A 17,332-nucleotide genomic window follows, 5' to 3' on the forward strand; every position below is an offset into this window, starting at 1 on the left:
GGGTGTTCTCTCTGTCTCTCCGCTCCACTGGCAGAGTGACTGAGCTGTACTCCTACTGTACTGTCTACCGCTGGTCTCCTCTAGACTCCAACACCAAGTCCACTCAGTCCGTCTCAGCCATCTCTAAGACTACACCACTACACTACACATGGCTACAGCTACTCTCTGCCCCTCTGACAGCCTGTAATCACCAGAGGGTGTTAAACATGGGGGCAGAGGAGCTCATGCTGCTACATACACTATATATACAAAAGTATGTGGACCCCCCTTCAAATTACTGGATTTGGCAATTTCAGCCACACCAGTTGTTGAAAATAGAGCACACAGCCATGCAATCTCCATATACAAACATTGACAGAAGAATGGCCTTACTGAAGAGCTTAGTGACTTTCAATGTGGCACCGTCATAGGATGTCACCTTTCCAACAAGTCAGAGCTGCCCCGTAAGTGCTGTTATTGTGAAGTTTAGGAGCAAAACGGCTCAGCTGCAAAGTGGTAGGCCACACAAGCTCACAGATCGTGACTGGTGAGTTTTTAAGCGCAATGAGCTTAAAAATCATATGTTCTCAGTAACAACACTCACTACCAAGTTCCAAACTGCCTCTAGAAGCAACATCAGCACAATAACTGTTTGTTGGGAGCTTCATGAAATTGGTTTCCATAGCCAAGCAGCCACACACAAGCCTAAGATCACAATGCGCAATGCCAAGCGTTGGCTGGAGTGGTGTAAAGCTCACCGCCATTGGACTCTGGAGCAGTGGAAATGCATTCTCTGGAATGATGAATCACCAAGACATGTGGTGAAGTAGTCCTGTCCCCTTAGCAGAAAAACACCCCCAAAGCATAATGTTTCCACCTCCATGTTTGACGGTGGGGATGGTGTTCTTGGGGTCATAGGCAGCATTCCTCCTCCTCCAAACACAGCGAGTTGAGTTGATGCCAAAGAGCTCCATTTTGGTCTCATCTGACCACAACACTTCCACCCAGTTGTCCTCTGAATGACGGGCATGTATATGTGCTTTCTTGAGCAGCGGGACCTTGCGGGCGCTGCAGGATTTCAGTCATTCACGGCGTAGTGTTACCAATTGTATAAAAGACACCTGGGAGCCAGAAATCTTTCTGATTGAGAGGGGGTAAAATACTTATTTCCCTCATTAAAATGCAAATCAATTTATAACATTTTTGACATCCGTTTTTCTGGATTTTTTTGTTGTTATTCTGTCTCTCAGTGTTCAAATTAACCTACCATTAATATTATAGACTGATTATTCTTTGTCAGTGGGCAAACGTACAAAATCAGCAGGGGATCAAATACTTTTTTCCCTCATTGTACATGTGTCAGCAGGTACTAGCATTGATATCACTGATTTGATGTACATGTAGGTGTCAGCAGGTGTTAGCATTGATACTAAGGTCTGTAGGATCATTCAGTGGTTGGTGAAACACCTCAAAGGATCCAGTCTCTTAGCACACTCTCACACCTCTCTGCTGCCTGCTTCTCTGCTCTGCTTGTCCTCATTATGGAAAAGCTGTTCCACTTGGCATCACATTTAACCCCTCACTTTCCACTGAGACAAGCAAAGTGGGTCACAGGATCTGAAGTGCTAAACATGCCAATGGGAAGTACATGCTGCTAGAAACAAGACTGAAAACTGAGTGATGGAGAAGATGGGAAACAGACAGGAAGAGGCTTAGTGACAAGACGTAAATGACAGTCATATACTGTATGGATAGAGAGAAAGACATTACTGACTGGAGAGGGACACACATCCAGTCAAGAAAGGAATATGAAAGCTTGTATAAATATGTTGAGTAAATAAGGAAGTAGTTGCCTGATGGAAGCTTTCATTCAAACCTACAATCAAACCAGCATATTGTTTTTCCACCCTAAACATATACACTGTTAGAAGTTTGGTATTTTCAGAAACTACAGTATAACAAAATGGCTGAATGAACAAATAAGTCAAAATAGAGTTTACAGCATTTTCTGTGGACTACAATGATGGTTGCAACCAAACAAATTCAGTCAAATAATATAATTACTGTATTTAATTAAGCAAAATGATTAACTAGCTAGGCACTGTAAGCTAACATTACAAGTTCAAAATAGCATGCTTCAGACGATCCACAAATCTATAAATGAATCATGGTTCATAATACAGTTTCATGCCACACGACACAAGGGGGTTTGTTGAACCAATAAATACATGTCATACCACGAATAAATTGTGAAGACACATCCAAAGATTAATTCAAAAAAAAGAATGCATTTTTCTTTAATGATTTACATTTTACAATTCTACAGCAGACCATTAGAATGTTTACCTCTTCAGAAGGCTGATTATATATCACCACCTGAATCAACTCTAAATCTTGGTCCAGGGGAAACGTTGGGGAACCATAAATGAAATGTTAGATTTTAAAAAAAGTAAATAAACAATATGTTCTATCATGTAATATAAACAAACCTTTCTTATCTGGAACAATCAATATTATATGTAAAATATTAAATTACAATAAAGCACCATTTTCAATAATAATAATAATAATAATAATAATAATAATAATACAGAAAGACATGACTGCTTCATGGTTTTACATAAGATGATGTAGTACCTCTGTTGGATTGCTACTGGAACGATGTCTAGATGACGAAAGTGGAATGCTCAAATGACATTACAAATGTGTAAGAGCAACGTCCATTTCAAAAATGTGAATCTCATTCATGGATGTAAAAATAATACATGCAACCACGTGGCTGACTACACATTTCTCAGATAACATTTCATTGTGATCACCATCTACACAACTAGCCTAACCAGTGTGATCCAATTAAGTAATGAGCGAGACAAGACTAAAAGCAAGATTATCAAGTAACAAGTCACTGTCCTTGTTCTAACTCACAACAGATTGCTTTGAAGTTGCTTCATAATAATGCAATAAGCACCAAGTATTCTCAGTGTGGATACAGAGGGGAAAGAAGGGAGGGAACACAAAATGTACCCACTTAGTCCAAGTTGCCACACTAATACAGTATCATCTACCCCTTGACCTACACCAGACCAAAGATAAAACCTCATTCTGCAGAAAACATTGCAGTCAGTCTCCCACCCACCCGGTCTCCCTCCCTCGTATACTGTGGGTGCTCTGGACAGCGTCTGCAGAGCTGCAGTTCATGTCATGCACGCCACCCCTCAGTGGAGTTGTCCTGGAATTTACAGGCCTGGAAGTCATTCTACAGTACACACACTGTTGATGCACTGTGCATTTCTTAATGCACCATTGACTGCTAATCTTCACTCAAATTGGCAAGGCAGTGCACAAACATACCATGTACAGAAAAGCATGGTACCTAAAATTCCTCCACACTCCCACACACACTTGCAAGTCTATGTACTTAGAGAAACAGAGAGCAGATCCAATAAAACTGTACATTTTAGAGCTCGTAGACAGTACTTAAACTGACTGGAATCAAAGCCCTACTGCCCAAAATCACAGAAACATGATAGAGACACACTTGTTTTAAAACTTAAAAACACATTTTTATGTCAAAGTAATCATGTTGTAGAATGTGCAAACGGTTTGTGTAGGCCTATCTTCCTGACATGTCAACTTCAGAGAACAACCCATTCAACTATGTTACAGTACAATAAGAAGGCCTCCACATACTACTAACTAGAGAGTTCAATGTGCCCACCTTGAGGCTAACCTCTGCTATGACAGACTATGAAAGGACGTCATGCCAGAAAAGCATTATGGAGATCTATTCACTACATATTTTCCTCTTGCAAATCACTGAACTGACACATAAGATGGTTGTATTCACAAAATAAATAGAAGTAAAACTGTTAAGCATAAGCATTACTCGATCCACACAGATGTCAATAAAACCTTCTCTGAGACATTCATATCATAACAGTATCCAAGAGAGGGATTAGAACAAACACCAGTAACCATTAAACAAACATAATGATAGGTAGACTGTGTAAATTTCTGTTTAAAAAAACATCAGGGCAGAGATATGCTCCTCATGAACAATTCTGTACAATAATGTTGATATATTACAAGCTGCATCAAAGTCAGATGAGAAGAACAGGTATAAATCAGTCTGTATACTGGAGGTCCAGATCCACTAGCCCATCAGTAACCACTAGCCTCAGTCTTTTGGGCTTACGGTCTGAGACCGGGGTACTCAAGGAGTGGGAGGATGTGGGAGCATGGTGGGATGTTGGTGGGTGGTCTATGGGCTGGCACTGCTGTTGCGTGTCCCTCTTGCAGTGGTCATCCTGGCCTTTAAGCCCTGAAAAGCCCCCCACAGAGAAAGATGGTGAGTGTGAGAGTTGGGGTCCACATGGCTCCAGAACCAGCCTCCCCTGGGTGCCCGAAGGCTCCATGAGGCAGCGGTACGTATAGTTGGTGGGCGGTGACCCTGGGTAATCTCCCAGGCCCATGGTGACTGAGTGGTCACCAGTAAAGTTGACCACATAAGGTGGACCTTGGTGACCATAAGAGTAGGAGAAGGAGGAGGAGGGGGGCTGCTGTTTGTTTGCTGGTGTCTGTGATCCAGAGGGAGAGCTGTGTGCTACTTGGGGGCTATTGTGCTGAGACATAGAGGGAGAGAGCGAGGTGGAAAAGGTCAAGTCTGAGGAATCGTAACACAGTTTGTCAGGTGACGCCGATGTGGCATAGGAAGAGTGAGGGTTCTGGGAGTGCACAGCACCACAGGGCTTGTCCTGATTCAAACGTTTGCCATGAGGAGACCCATAACTCTGAGGTGCTTGGCTGGGGAAAAAGAAAGGCCTTGGGAGAGTGGAGAAGTTTTTGCTGCCAAAGCTGGTTTCAGTGTATTGAGGTTTGTCAGAGGGCAGCTTCTCCAAAGCTGTCGTACTTTTACTGGATGTCTGGAAATAATCTGGATGGACTTTGTCATTGGGAAGATTTGACTTGATGGGGTAGTTTGATGCATTGAGACGAACTGGATCTTTTCCTGAAATTATGCTATAACTGGGCATGCTACCTTTATGGCCGCCAGTGCTAAAACCTGAACATTTGTTACTCTGGTGGACCTTGTCAGTGTCACTGTACCTAGATTTGGCAATATGAGGTTTGGCCGCAATTTTAGGGTTGCCAGCGACAATATTAACTTTAGAAGGGGCACTATTCAAATTCTGACTTGGTTTCCCTCCTTGAAACTTAAGCACACTCTGGATCACACTGGAGTTTTTGTCATACGTGTTGCGAAAAGCATCTCCTACATTAGGATTTAATTGTGAGCCAAACTTGCTAGAAACCACTTGAGGTGAATGGACGGACTTGACTGAGTAATTCTGGGGCCCAGTTTTGAAGGAACTTGGCACTGGCTGAGAGGTGGAAAAAGATTGAGATTTGTTGGAAGAGCTCATCAGGTGGAAGGGACCCGGAGTTTTGACTTGAGGCTGGACCTTAGAAAAATTGGAATGAGCAGAACTAGCCTTAGTACCATTGGTGCTCTGATGGTGAACATTGACTGGGGTATTGTGGGAATGGGAACCGATGGATGGAGTATTTGTATTAAACATGAATGATTCTTTCTGAGAGTAGTGGGTTTTGGCTGCTGAAGATAAGGCATGTGTCTTAGAATCTTCTTTTGACAATTTCATCCCAGGATTTTTCATCAAAAAACGATCCATGAAAGTCCCCTCAGCGCTGCTCAGGGGTGTAAAACCAAAATTTGCATTGAGCTGTCCTCTGTCTTTGGAAGTATCCTTAACTCCACAATCCAAAGGGAGAGACTCATTTTTGGAGCACACAAGACCATTAAGAAATTGCTGATCCTCTGCATTGAAGATACTTCCTGGGCTTGGAGGGCCAAGGTATGGGGTTTCTGGGTTCCAAGCATCCGAGGGGCTATGAGAGAGGGGACTACTAAAGGGCCCGCTGGGTGGATCCATTGGACAGAGGTCTATTGGAGAGGTTTGGAGGATGTTCTGTGGATGATAGAACCCTTCAAGATTGAGACACTGGAAGTCGAGGAGATCTTCACAGCAATTAGCAAAGCTGGATTCTGTGGAAAGCATCCTTTCTGGGAAACTGAACGGTGGAGACTGAGACTGGGATGGAATCTTTGAGGTGGAAGCAGTGTAATCAGAAGGTATGTTTTTTTCTAAGGATTGTGACTGACATAACCCTTCTGAGAGTTTAGAAAGACTGTTGTCTATCTGTAGCAGGTTATGACTAAGACAAGAAGCTCCCATCTCTCCAGTTGCAACCTTACGAGCAGTCTCTGTTTTCTGTCTTTCTTTCCGTCCCCTTCCCCTTCCCCTTCCTCCCCTATTAGTGATTTTTGGCATGGCCCTATCCTTCATTGTTTCAGGAGCATAGGCCATCACATCAGAACCCACAGGTTGGGGTGAGTTAAGGGTCAAGGGTGAGAGAGATAAAGTGAGGGGGGGAGGTTCTTTTTTCAGAAGAACAGCAGAGGAATCTTTTAAAGTGTTGCACTTGATTGCACTGTTGAGTTTCTGGCAGGTGGGAGGTTGAGAAGGGCACTCTTCTTTTGGCTTAACGCATGTCATTTCCTTCTTCTCTTTTACAGACTCTGCTTCAATCTGCTCCAACACCTGGCTGTCCACCTCCCATACACCCTGTATTTTTCTCCGCAGTTTGATCCGTGGTAAGGGTTGGTCTTCATCCTTTACTTTGTGTTCATGCAGTGCCCCACTGTTAACCAAAGTACTCTCTACTCCAATACAAGTATTGACTTGTTCTCCGTCTTCAGCCAAGGATGGAATATCTTTCTCTTTTTCACAGATTCTAACAGGACTTGGTGTGACTTGATAGTCACATTGCAGTCCCCCCACTCCGACAGACATACCCTCACTAGAAATTGTATGGCCCTTTTCTCCTGGCAGTTGCTTTACTCCATAAATAACCTCGTCTAGCACCTCATTTATCTCTACCTCGCTGAGCTCCCCCTGTTCCTTTTTTTTCTCTTTCGAGTCTACAGCGACAACCTCACTCTGCCTGTTCATCAAAATGGGACCTCTATCTTTCAAACTCCCCAATCTGTCTCGTCTAACTTTACGTCTCTTCCAAAATCGTACGTCATGAGTCTCCTTCCCATCTGCCTGGGCACCCTTCTCCATTTCTAAGTTTAAGATTGACACAGAATCTAAAATGGCCCTATAAGGCTCCAATTGTTGTGAATCAATAGACTTCTCTGCTTCAATAATCAAATCCTCTCCTCCTGCAGGTCTGTCCAACTCCCACACTTTGCCCCTCTTTCTCTTAAAACGAATTTTGAAGTTGAGGCTCTGCCCTTTCCCGTTCTCTTCCTTGCATGTTTGTGAGGTGAGTGAATTCAGTAACTCAGTATGTGATTCTGGCTTCTTCCCTACTTCATTTACATGTTCTTTTTTAGAATCCAGTGAGATTTCACCATGTCCTGCTTTGTGTTTGTCCTCATCAGATTCATTCTCCAGTACCTCTGAGTCTCGGGTCCCTCTTTTATACTTTCCTGCACTCCTCCGTGGCCGGTCTTGTTCCAGTTGATTGACTCTGGGACGCAGCATTCTGGGCGTTGCATTTTGTTTTGCTGTCCTCTTGAAGGTCTGTGTCCGAGATTGGACCCCAAACTCTGAAACGGTAGACTTAGGGTCCCTATTAGACCGCAACCCACCTCTACCGCTGTCCTCCAACATTTTGATAGCTTTAGTTTCTCTTCCTGAACACAGAGTAAGATTCTGCCTCAGCTCTGTGGAGGGTTTGAGGTCCTTGGAGGATGGCTCTGACACAGGAGAGTTGATGCTCTGCTCAGAGTCAGTCTCCACCGAATTACGGAACATCCGTTTCTTCAGAGGAATGTTGGCCTGGGTGTGTGTCTGAAGATATTCTGAAGAAGGAGGGGGAGACTTGGAAAGCCTATCTTTCGCTGGGATTAAATCATCATTACTTTGTGGCGAGTGAATATGAAAGTCTTGACCTGGACCCTCAAGTTTCATCTTATTAGCCCTTCCTTTCCCCCGTTTGGAAGTTATCCCACTTTGTGTTGTTGCATGAGGCAAACTATTTGTCTGTGCATCAGATATTTGTTCCCTAACCGCTTTCCCTCCATCATTATTTGCCTCTCTGCCATCTTCCATTTGTTCATGGTTGGAGGAAATTAGATCTTTCTTTCCTGTGTTCCCACTTCCTGAGCCCCCAACCTTCTGATCCCACTCTTTTCTTAGAATATCAGAAAGCAGAACCCTCACCTGTTTGATGACAACACCCTTCTTGTCCATAGTTATACTACTCCCCATTTCAGACACCCTCTCATTCTTACCTCCATCCTTTCTGACAATGCTGTCACAACTTTTGCTATTTTGTCCTCCTGCTTTTCCATTACGCTGTTCTTCTGCATCATTTCGCCCTCTAAGCACCCTCTTATCACAGCCAACAACTTGAGATTGTACACTTTTACTATTTAGCTTTGCCCCTCTATCAATGTCTTTTACACTCCCCCTATGCCCCTTCCCAGCCACACTAACCTTTCCCCCCCCACCAGCAGCTTCTATTTCAATGACCTTCTCACCTGCCACTTTCTCACCATGTAATAAATCGACCTTCACCACAGCAGTCTGTTCCCTTCCTACATCAACTTTGTTAATCTTAGCCTTGAAATACATTTCCCTCACCCCTTTCTTACCTTCAGCGTCTGACAACTCCCTGCCTGCTTCCTCCATGGACTTCTGCTGGGACCTGGACACTCTGGTGTCTGCCTCTCCTCCCTGTGTAGCTGATCTAGCCATCTGTTCTGCTTGCACTGGTACACTGCTCTCTCTTCTCACAATGCCCTTTCCCTCCAATCCTGGACAGGCCCTTTCTTCTGCTACACTTCCCGGCACAGACACTCTTATCAAGCTAACTGTGACTTGCTTCAGTCCTGACATTACCGGAACATGGTCAAGTGAGGGGGAAGAGAGGGAAATGGTGCTAGGGGTGGTAGTGACAAGGGGAGTACTAATGGGTTTCTGGTGATTCCCAGGCTTCTTGGCTTTGTCCAAAGCACTTTGGCAAACTTCAACTCTTTTACCAGAGGGTTTGTTCGCCACAAGTGTCCCATCAGTCCCCGATTCTCCAATGGTTTTGATTTCCACTTTCAGACCCACTGGTTTCTGATCTGCATCCTGAGCCTTGCTGCCTTTGGGCCCGCCTCCACCAGTGTATGTTCTGTTGCTGATGTATGCCACATCATTGTTGTTGCTGCTGGTGTTATTTTCGATGGTTATGCAATTGGTTCCATGAATATCTTTGATAACATTGTGCGTGGCATCTTTTCCACTACAGCTATCCAAGTGTTTCTGAGGACTTGCGCTGTTGCTTTTTCTGCAAATGGGTTTGGTGAGTTCAATGCGCTTGCAAATTATTTTGTTGTTCTTCTTGGCTCTGGAAACAGACTGGCGTGTGTGACAGTTTCTGATCATGCTCCTTGTTCTGGAAGAGATCCTTGTCTGGACAGATACTTTTTCCACCACTCGAAGGGGCTTTCCACCCAGTATCTGTCCACAAACTGCTGGTCCAGCATTCTGTTGAGAAGACAAGGAAGGGTGCAGAGTGAAAGGCTTCAGGTTTAACTCACAAGTATTGCTGCTCTTCTCTATTTTGTCATTCTCTTTGGTTGTACAGCAGAGAGCAGCTTGTTCCTTCCTCCACTTGTCTTTTGTCTCCACATGTTCAAGCTGGTGCAGCAAGGCCCTCTCTTTGCTGGTGGGGTCCTTGCAGCTCAACAAGAAGTTGAACGTGTGGCGCCGTACTCGGACCCGAAGGTCCCTCAACACCACCTCTGATAGGGATGGCATTATCAGCCGTTGCTGCTTCATTCCCGATATCCTCCTTTGCCCCTCCTGTTTCAACCTTTTGGTCTTCCTGCTCATCATCAGAGCATTTCTCTTCATCTGCTGGGTAAATGAATTCCTTGAAGGGATAGCTAAGACAGGAATACAAAGAACTAAGAAATTCAGGCAAAACCAATAGCATAACAAATAAATGCATACTGCACCTAACATTACATTCTAGTTGCATACTGTCACTAACTGTCTTATCTGCAATACATTTAGCAATAGACAGTTTATTGCTCAATGACCAATACGTAGTACCACTTGTATCTTCCTAGAATGAGAATTTCGGGCATTGTTAAAAGACATGAACATCGTTAGCTTAATGTTTGAAACGAGAGACACAAACTTACCTGAATTTGAAAATGTAAATGTAGGCCGAAATGTAGGAGGACAGGGTGCTTTCCCTCTGTTAAGACGAAGGTCTGTGTCTCTGAGGCGGTACTTCTGGCCAGACAGGTCATTAGAGTCATCACAACCAGGCTGCCTCTCTCTGTGTCGGAAGTGACCCTCTCCTTTTCTAAATAATAAAGAAATGGTATAATGTTACACGTACCAGTCAAAAGTTTGGACACACATTCAAGGGTTTTCTTTATTTTTTACTATTTTCTACATTGTAAAATAATAGTGAAGACATCAAAACTATGAAATAACACATATGGAATCATATAGTCAGCCAAAAAAGTGTTAAACAAATCAAAATATATTTAATATTTGAGATTCTTCAAATAGCCACTCTTTGCCTTGATGACAGCTTTGCACACTCTTGGCATTCTCTCAACCAGCTTCATGAGGTATTCACCTGGAATGCATTTCAATTAACAGGTGTGCCTTGTTAAAATGTAATTTGTGGAATTTCTTTCCTTCTTAAGGCGTTTGAGCCAATCAGTTGTGTTGTGACAAGGTAGGGGTAGTATACAGAAGATATACTTATTTGGTAAAAGACCAAATCCATATTATGGCAAGAACAGCTCTAATAAGCAAAGAGAAACGACAGTCCATCATTACTTTAGGACATGAAGGTCAGTCAATGCGGAAAATGTCAAGATCTTTGAAAGTTTCTTCAAGTGCAGTCACAAAAACCATCAAGCGATATGATGAAACTGTCTCTCATGAGGACCTGCACAGGAATGGAAGACCCAGAGGTACCTCTGCTGCAGAGGATACGTTTATTAGTTACCAGCCTCAGAAATTGCAGCCCAAATAAATGCTTCACTAAGGGTTCAAGTAACAGACACATCTCAACATCAACTGTTCAGAGGAGACTGTGTGAATCAGGCCTTTGTGGTCAAATTGCTACAAAGAAACAACGACTAAAAGACACCAATAAGAAGAAGAGGGTTGCTTGGGCCAAGAAACACAAGCAATGAACATTTGACCAGTCAAAATTTGTCCTTTGGTCTGGAGTCCAAATTTGAGATTTTTGGTTCCAACAACTGTGGCTTTGTGAGACGCTGTGTGGGTGAACGGATGATCTCAGCATGTGTATTTCCCACCATAAAGCATGGAGGAGGTGGTGTTATGGTGCTTTGCTGGTGACACGGTCAGTGATTTATTTAGAATTCAAGGCACACTTAACCACCATGGCTACCACAGCATTCTGCAGTGATGCACCATCCCACCTGGTTTGGGCTTAGTGGGACTATCATTTGTTTTTCAACAGGACAATGACCCAACACACCTCCAGGCTGTGTAAGGGCTATTTGACCAAGAAGGAAAGTGATGGAGTACTGCATCAGATGACCTGGCCTCCACAAACCCGACTTCAACCTAATTGAGATTGTGAAGGAAAAGCAGCTAACAAGTGCGCAGCATAAGTGGAAACTCCTTCAAGACGGTTGGAAAAGCATTGGTTGGAAAAGCTGGTTGAGAGAATGCCAAGAGTGTGCAAAGCTGTCATCAAGGCAAAGGGTGGCTACTTTGAAGAATCTGAAATATATATTTTTTTATCTGTTTAACAATGTACAATGTAGAAAATAGTATGTATGTATGTATGTATGTTAAGCTAGTCATTGAGACAATGAGCAGATATGTCTCAATCCGCTCACCTCTCACAGGTGCAGCATTCACACATTTCATTGTCTTCTCCAAAAAAGCTGTCGCCATAGTAACAGGTGATCTCCTCCCCAGGTGCGATGGGCCTCACCACTTTTACACAGCCTCCATTCTTATCGCCAGGAACAAACTGGAGAGAAGGAAGAAACAAGGTGACATCGCTAGCCCTGGGGATGTAACACTTCAAACAATAAAACCATAATAGTACAAACAAAAGACACAGACGAGGAGGATAATAACAATAATCATGTATAACAACACTTCTATAAAAAGGGAACAATGCTTAACGTGAACAAACACACAGAGCGATTAAAAATATAGAAGAGTAACATGACTAATAATATATAACATTGTTGATTACCTTACAGTTTGGTCTGCAGTCTTCACCCAGGAAACAGAAACAAACGTATGGTTACAATACAGATATAACAACTTAAAAACACTGGAAATTATGCCATGCGTCTGTATAATAAAAGTATTGACCATTAGCAAATCCTGTGAAGCTCTGCTGTAGGGGAGCACATTAAATAACAGGATTAGATTAGTGCATTTGATTTGATCACTCTAGATCTAATGTATGACTTGTTAGGATTGCCTAATTAAGAGAAATCCCATAAGCAGATGCTCTGTCTGTGTGTTCTGTGATAGTGTATGGACAGTGGGTTTCTGTTTTAGTGTGTGTACAGTGCCTGTACAGTGTGGCAGACAGTAACTGGAGTTGATTCTTGAAAAACTCACCGTGGTTGATGAAAGCCGCAGGCCCAAGCCAGAGTTGTGCACAGCGCTTACGAGTAGAGTACATCACACTAAAGTCATTCACCCCTGCTCTCAGAACAGCACTGTCTGCTGGACTCAGCTCGGCTATACAACCCAACAGAACCTCCATCCGCTCACCTACAAACCTGCAGCATTCAGCATCACAGTTAAACATGATATATAAAAACACAGACTAGATTTATCTAATCTGCAGAGTTACACATGACTATTGAATGCAACTGTTAAAAGAAGTTGATCCTTACCAGTGCTTGGTAGAGGTTATCTTTGCTCCGTTGGTTTCTGAAGAGTATCGGTCACATGACTCAATCTGGACACCACTATCCAACAGGAAGGCACAGAGGTAGCGATACACCTGAAGAAATAATAGCTGTCAAGACCATGCATATAGCCAAGCATGTTCATGCACACAATCATGAATACCCACAAGTGAAAATAGGTCATATTAGCTAACTACCCAAACTAATAAGAAAAAAATGACAGAGGCAATAAAAATAAATTAACAAATGAAAGAAATTACACTGACTAAAGAAAGGAAGGGGCAATCAAAAACGTACTTCTAGTGCACACTGATATAACAGGGTTAATTAATCCTGCAAACACACACTTACATGCTGTTTCAGTAGTTCCAGACGGTGTGTTCCCAGTCCAGTGAAGTAGTCACAGGCCCAGTCTCCCACTGTGAGGGCCTCAAAGGTGGCCTGCAAGTCATGTGTGCGTTGGAAGCGTAGCAGAGTCTCTTTGAGGTAGCCCCAACGACGGACCTCTGGGGGGGGACTGCAGGGCGACAAGGATTAGGTGTGTGCTGTTCTTCGCATTTGTGAATTAACTTTTCCACTTCTCTTTGAAGAACGCTGAAGTTGTGCCTTAACTGCCTGATGAAGACTGATTACTAGACGCATAGAGGAACCATCAAGACCAAGCACAAGAAAAATGGTACAATGCATACATCTATGGCAAAAGTTTGTCATTTCACACACTTTTGTCAAATATAATGTAATGGATAGGTGTAACGAGATTACCTGACGTTCATTTTATGGGTGCTGAACCCCAGCAAGGGGTCCAGCACCAAGCTGGTGGCCAGATCATCCGTCTCACACAGCTCCATCACACTCATTTTACTGCATCCGTCCATCGCCTCCCACCATCAGCATGCTGAAGGGACAGGGGTCGGGGTCAATGGACAGGGCGATGCGACTGACAACCACCCACAACTGAGTCAAGTTGCCCTCGTATCCCCATACAAGCTAACGTTAGCCTTTATGTACGGCTTCGATAAGCTAGTTCTAGCTCAAACATCAATAAGGTTATGTTAGAAACTAGCAAACTGACCAGCTGACTAGCCTTCTGATTTTGATGTCTAACTTAGCATCATAGCTAGCAGCTAGCTACCGCAGTACATAGCGTTAAGCTGAAAGTCTAGCTAGTTAGCGTCTGACTCAGGCATAAGCAAACATGATAAATATAACTAGCTATATTGATTTATATAAGTTAGTCTGCAGATATATTTAGCATAACATTACCTGGGAGTATTTGATAACGAAAGCCGTTAGCTAGATTGTATCCGTAGTGGTTGCTAGCTAGCCGCTAGCTGGCTATGTCAGATGTCGAGTCAGCTAACGTTACGTAGCTAGCTGATCCGCCGAAACACAGCAGTTTCTTGGTGTTGCCTCGTTGATTCAACGCTACAAATGTAATCAAATTAGCTAATCAGCTAGTTTCCACAGCAAAACGACTGACCCGAGGGAAGGAATATTTTTTTTTTAATGTTTGTTATTCTCGTATCAGAAGTTGGGCGAACAACCACTGAGGTATGCGAGTAACACTGCTGCAGTGAAACCGAACTAGGGCCATATCCGTTGTTTTTCATTGGCTAGTGCCAAGGTCAATTTTACGCCAGTTACGAAATCTCTCACAGGCCATTTGTCAATAGGGAGAGGATGTACTTCAGTTCTGGTAATACTGTTGGTTGTACCTGGTCATAGTAGGTTGGGTTTCAGTTGCTTGAATGGACAGTCGTTATTTATAAATCAGTTTAACATAACTTTCACGTTACACAAATTGATAACCCTCTCAAAAATAACACTGTTACATCGACAGAATCCATGGCTAAAGGTCTCAGCCATCTACTACATTGGTGTAAGCCGTGGGCTCATGTCAGTGGTCCTTCATGGTCTTTGAAGTGTGCACTTACACACACACGCATGCTGGGGGTCTTGCACGGGACACGGAGGGGATAACGCATCAGTGGAAGCTGTAACTACCCAGGCTTGAGGTACAAATCATTGTAGATCGAGCCTATGCCAACTACACTGAAGTTTTGGGCCAGTTTTCCAGACCTTGATTAAGCCTATACGCTTACGACAGGGTTAAATACAAAGCCAATATTACGATGTTGGCCTAATAAAATATACACAGGCAGACCAATTCTGATTTCTTCCTACCAATGGGTCAGCTCTGAAATGTGATTGGGCAAACGACAATAGAACACTTAGCAAATGTCTAGGACTAGATTGAAGAAGCCAGAAAACGGAGGATTGATCAGTGGATACCCCCCCCCCATGAACAATATTAAAATCTATGGCACCACTGAATAAGGAAGACATGCAAAGTCCCCCTATACCAGCAAGGGCCTAATTTTGGCCCCAGGTGGTACCCACTACAATCAGACAGATCACACATTTACTTAGCCAGACATTTAACATGCCAAGGAAATGGTAATGTCACTGGAATTCACATTAGTGCTCACTAAAAAGCAAGGAGACGGTTTCACATGATTGAAGACAGCCAAAATTGGAGATGCAATTTATTACAATGCTCATGTTGTTCAACCGGGATAATGTCATGTGCACGGGTAGAGGACATGGAGTGTCATGTGTCAAGCCCTCACTGACAGCAGCTTGTGTCGCACGTCTTGCACACACAACCAGAGGCGCACTTGCTGCATCCAGTTGGGCAGCAGGAACAACAACCTGGAGGAATGATAGAAGAGATTAGTACTGATTAATGACCCTGACTGGTTTTCCAACTAGACCTGTGGCTGCTATATAACAGGCCTGAAGGCATTTTATCTGGGCTAAAAGTTCAGCTGAATGTTAGACATGCCACTAGTGGCAACATCCAGAGTTTGACAGTGAATATTCCATTTTTTTAATTATTTGGGCATGGCACTAAATGCTTACAATGTAAGGAAAGATATGCAACCAATTTCAGGTGAAGGATTCCTTTAAAGCAGGTTTTTCAAACTTGGATCTTGGGCCCCATGTTTAGATTATTCCCCAAGCACTACACAGCTGATTCAAATAATCAAAGTTGATTATTTGAATCCACTGTAGTGTTTGGGCGAAAAAAAAATATCAAAGCGTGCACCCAGGACCGAGTCTGGGAACCCATGCTTTTAAGGGACACTAGGGTAGTCAATTTCGATCTTAAATCTCAATGGTGGGTTGCGCGTTGACACTGGGCGGATTTGATTATGCCGAGCAGCGGGGCACAGTTTATGGCTCTTGATGTGAATGGGCAAAGGTGGTGAGGGAGGAGCCGGTTCGCAAATCGAACAGTCATTAATCTGCACCGCACCGAATTTGCAAACTAGTTGTGTTCATAGGGAAGGCAAAATATAGATATTACTATTGCACGTGAAGGCAATCCTACTCATTACTCCACGCGCATAATTACGTCACTTTGAGCCGACTTTGCCGTGCTCCGGGCACCTGGCTAACGAACGCAAATCTCTTTTCGAATCCTTAGTTTGGGATGTCCAGTCTGTCGAAGACGTGGCTACCAATTGTTCACAACTAAACTGTAAAGTAAAAAAAATAAGCAATCTGCACTTGTTATAGCCATTGACAAATTCGACATGTACCCATTGATTCGTTAAGAAGTTAACTTAAACTAAGGGCATTATGCATTTAACTGTCTTACGCATATTCCATCAGAAACCAACATAAAATGTTTAAAATATTGGAGTATAACTACATATTATTTCATGGATAGTCAGTCATTTACAACCCATAGCGCAGTCAATGTGTACATTTCTCCAGCTCCATCAGTTAGCCTCGCTTTCCTTCGACGGATTGCACTTGATCAAGTTTTATAGATCACACATTTAGCAGAAGTTACTGTGGGTGAAACAATTCTTGTTCCGAGCTCAAACGGATCAACACATACTTACTTTTCGTGGCACATCCGCAATTTGTAGACTTGCAGAGTCCACCGCAACTGCAGCGTCCAGCTGTAAACAAAACACGTCAACTACTAAATTAATAAGGGTCACCTGCATTGCAAATCTATATAAAATCCATTGTACCCGTTCAGGTCAATTCAGAATTTAGAGATCAATTCCATTAGGCAAACTTACTTTTTGAGCAATCACAAGGATCCATTTTCAGTTTGAATTATATCTTAGCTCAAACAACTCAACAAGGCTGACCTGACTCCGTTCCAGTTGCGCTTTGTCTGCTATTGATTTGAGATTTGGTTCAGCTGTTTTATATGATCGGAATTGATAGGGCAATGTGCAAAATAGAAACGTGCATTCATGCTCCGCCTATTTCTCCCTATAATATAATTTTACTGTAAATGATTTCCTATAGATGAACTGCATACGTTGTTGTATACACTAGATGGCGCCCATTTAAATGTAATCT

The 17,332-nt window shown here is 43.1% G+C and overlaps 2 protein-coding genes across 3 annotated transcripts; both read right to left on the reverse strand.

Moving 5' to 3' along the window:
* Positions 1-2,247: 2,247 nt before the first annotated feature.
* On the reverse strand, positions 2,248-14,564 carry LOC110538619 (uncharacterized). 2 transcript variants are annotated; one of them, XM_021625556.3, is made up of 10 exons: positions 14,207-14,564; positions 13,706-13,838; positions 13,295-13,460; positions 12,929-13,038; positions 12,648-12,811; positions 12,271-12,290; positions 11,903-12,039; positions 10,208-10,374; positions 8,666-9,946; positions 2,248-4,300 (listed from the first exon to the last, which is right to left on the reverse strand). In XM_021625556.3, exons 2-10 carry the CDS (start codon positions 13,816-13,818, stop codon positions 4,104-4,106), a joined length of 2,355 nt encoding a protein of 784 aa, XP_021481231.1. In that variant the 5' UTR covers positions 13,819-13,838; positions 14,207-14,564; the 3' UTR covers positions 2,248-4,103. The 2 variants fall into 2 exon arrangements, with proteins under 2 accessions (XP_021481231.1, XP_021481229.3); XM_021625554.3 differs by having other exon boundaries at positions 2,248-9,946.
* Positions 14,565-15,460: 896 nt separating this feature from the next.
* On the reverse strand, positions 15,461-17,221 carry LOC149979410 (metallothionein-like). Its single transcript, XM_090193781.1, has 3 exons — positions 17,044-17,221; positions 16,858-16,917; positions 15,461-15,655 (listed from the first exon to the last, which is right to left on the reverse strand). Exons 1-3 carry the CDS (start codon positions 17,066-17,068, stop codon positions 15,570-15,572), a joined length of 171 nt encoding a protein of 56 aa, XP_090049907.1. The 5' UTR covers positions 17,069-17,221; the 3' UTR covers positions 15,461-15,569.
* Positions 17,222-17,332: the final 111 nt, after the last annotated feature.

This window comes from Oncorhynchus mykiss, chromosome 12, assembly GCF_057628025.1.
Source record: "Oncorhynchus mykiss isolate SJ-2025 chromosome 12, ASM5762802v1, whole genome shotgun sequence".
NCBI classification, from domain to species: Eukaryota; Metazoa; Chordata; class Actinopteri; order Salmoniformes; family Salmonidae; genus Oncorhynchus; species Oncorhynchus mykiss.

Bases quoted from the DNA above. Each gene is read 5' to 3' on its own strand.
- LOC110538619 (XM_021625554.3), bottom strand. From the start codon at position 13,818: ATGGACGGATGCAGTAAAATGAGTGTGATGGAGCTGTGTGAGACGGAT. The intron at 12,812-12,928 runs GTAAGGATCAAC...TGAATGCTGCAG, and splicing joins ATAACCTCTACCAAGCACTG to GTTTGTAGGTGAGCGGATGG. The intron at 12,291-12,647 runs GTGAGTTTTTCA...TCCTGGGTGAAG, and splicing joins TGCGGCTTTCATCAACCACG to ACTGCAGACCAAACTGTAAG.
- LOC149979410 (XM_090193781.1), bottom strand. From the start codon at position 17,068: ATGGATCCTTGTGATTGCTCAAAAA. The intron at 16,918-17,043 runs GTAAGTTTGCCT...TTTTGTTTACAG, and splicing joins TCCTTGTGATTGCTCAAAAA to CTGGACGCTGCAGTTGCGGT. The intron at 15,656-16,857 runs GTAAGTATGTGT...TCATTCCTCCAG, and splicing joins TTGCGGATGTGCCACGAAAA to GTTGTTGTTCCTGCTGCCCA.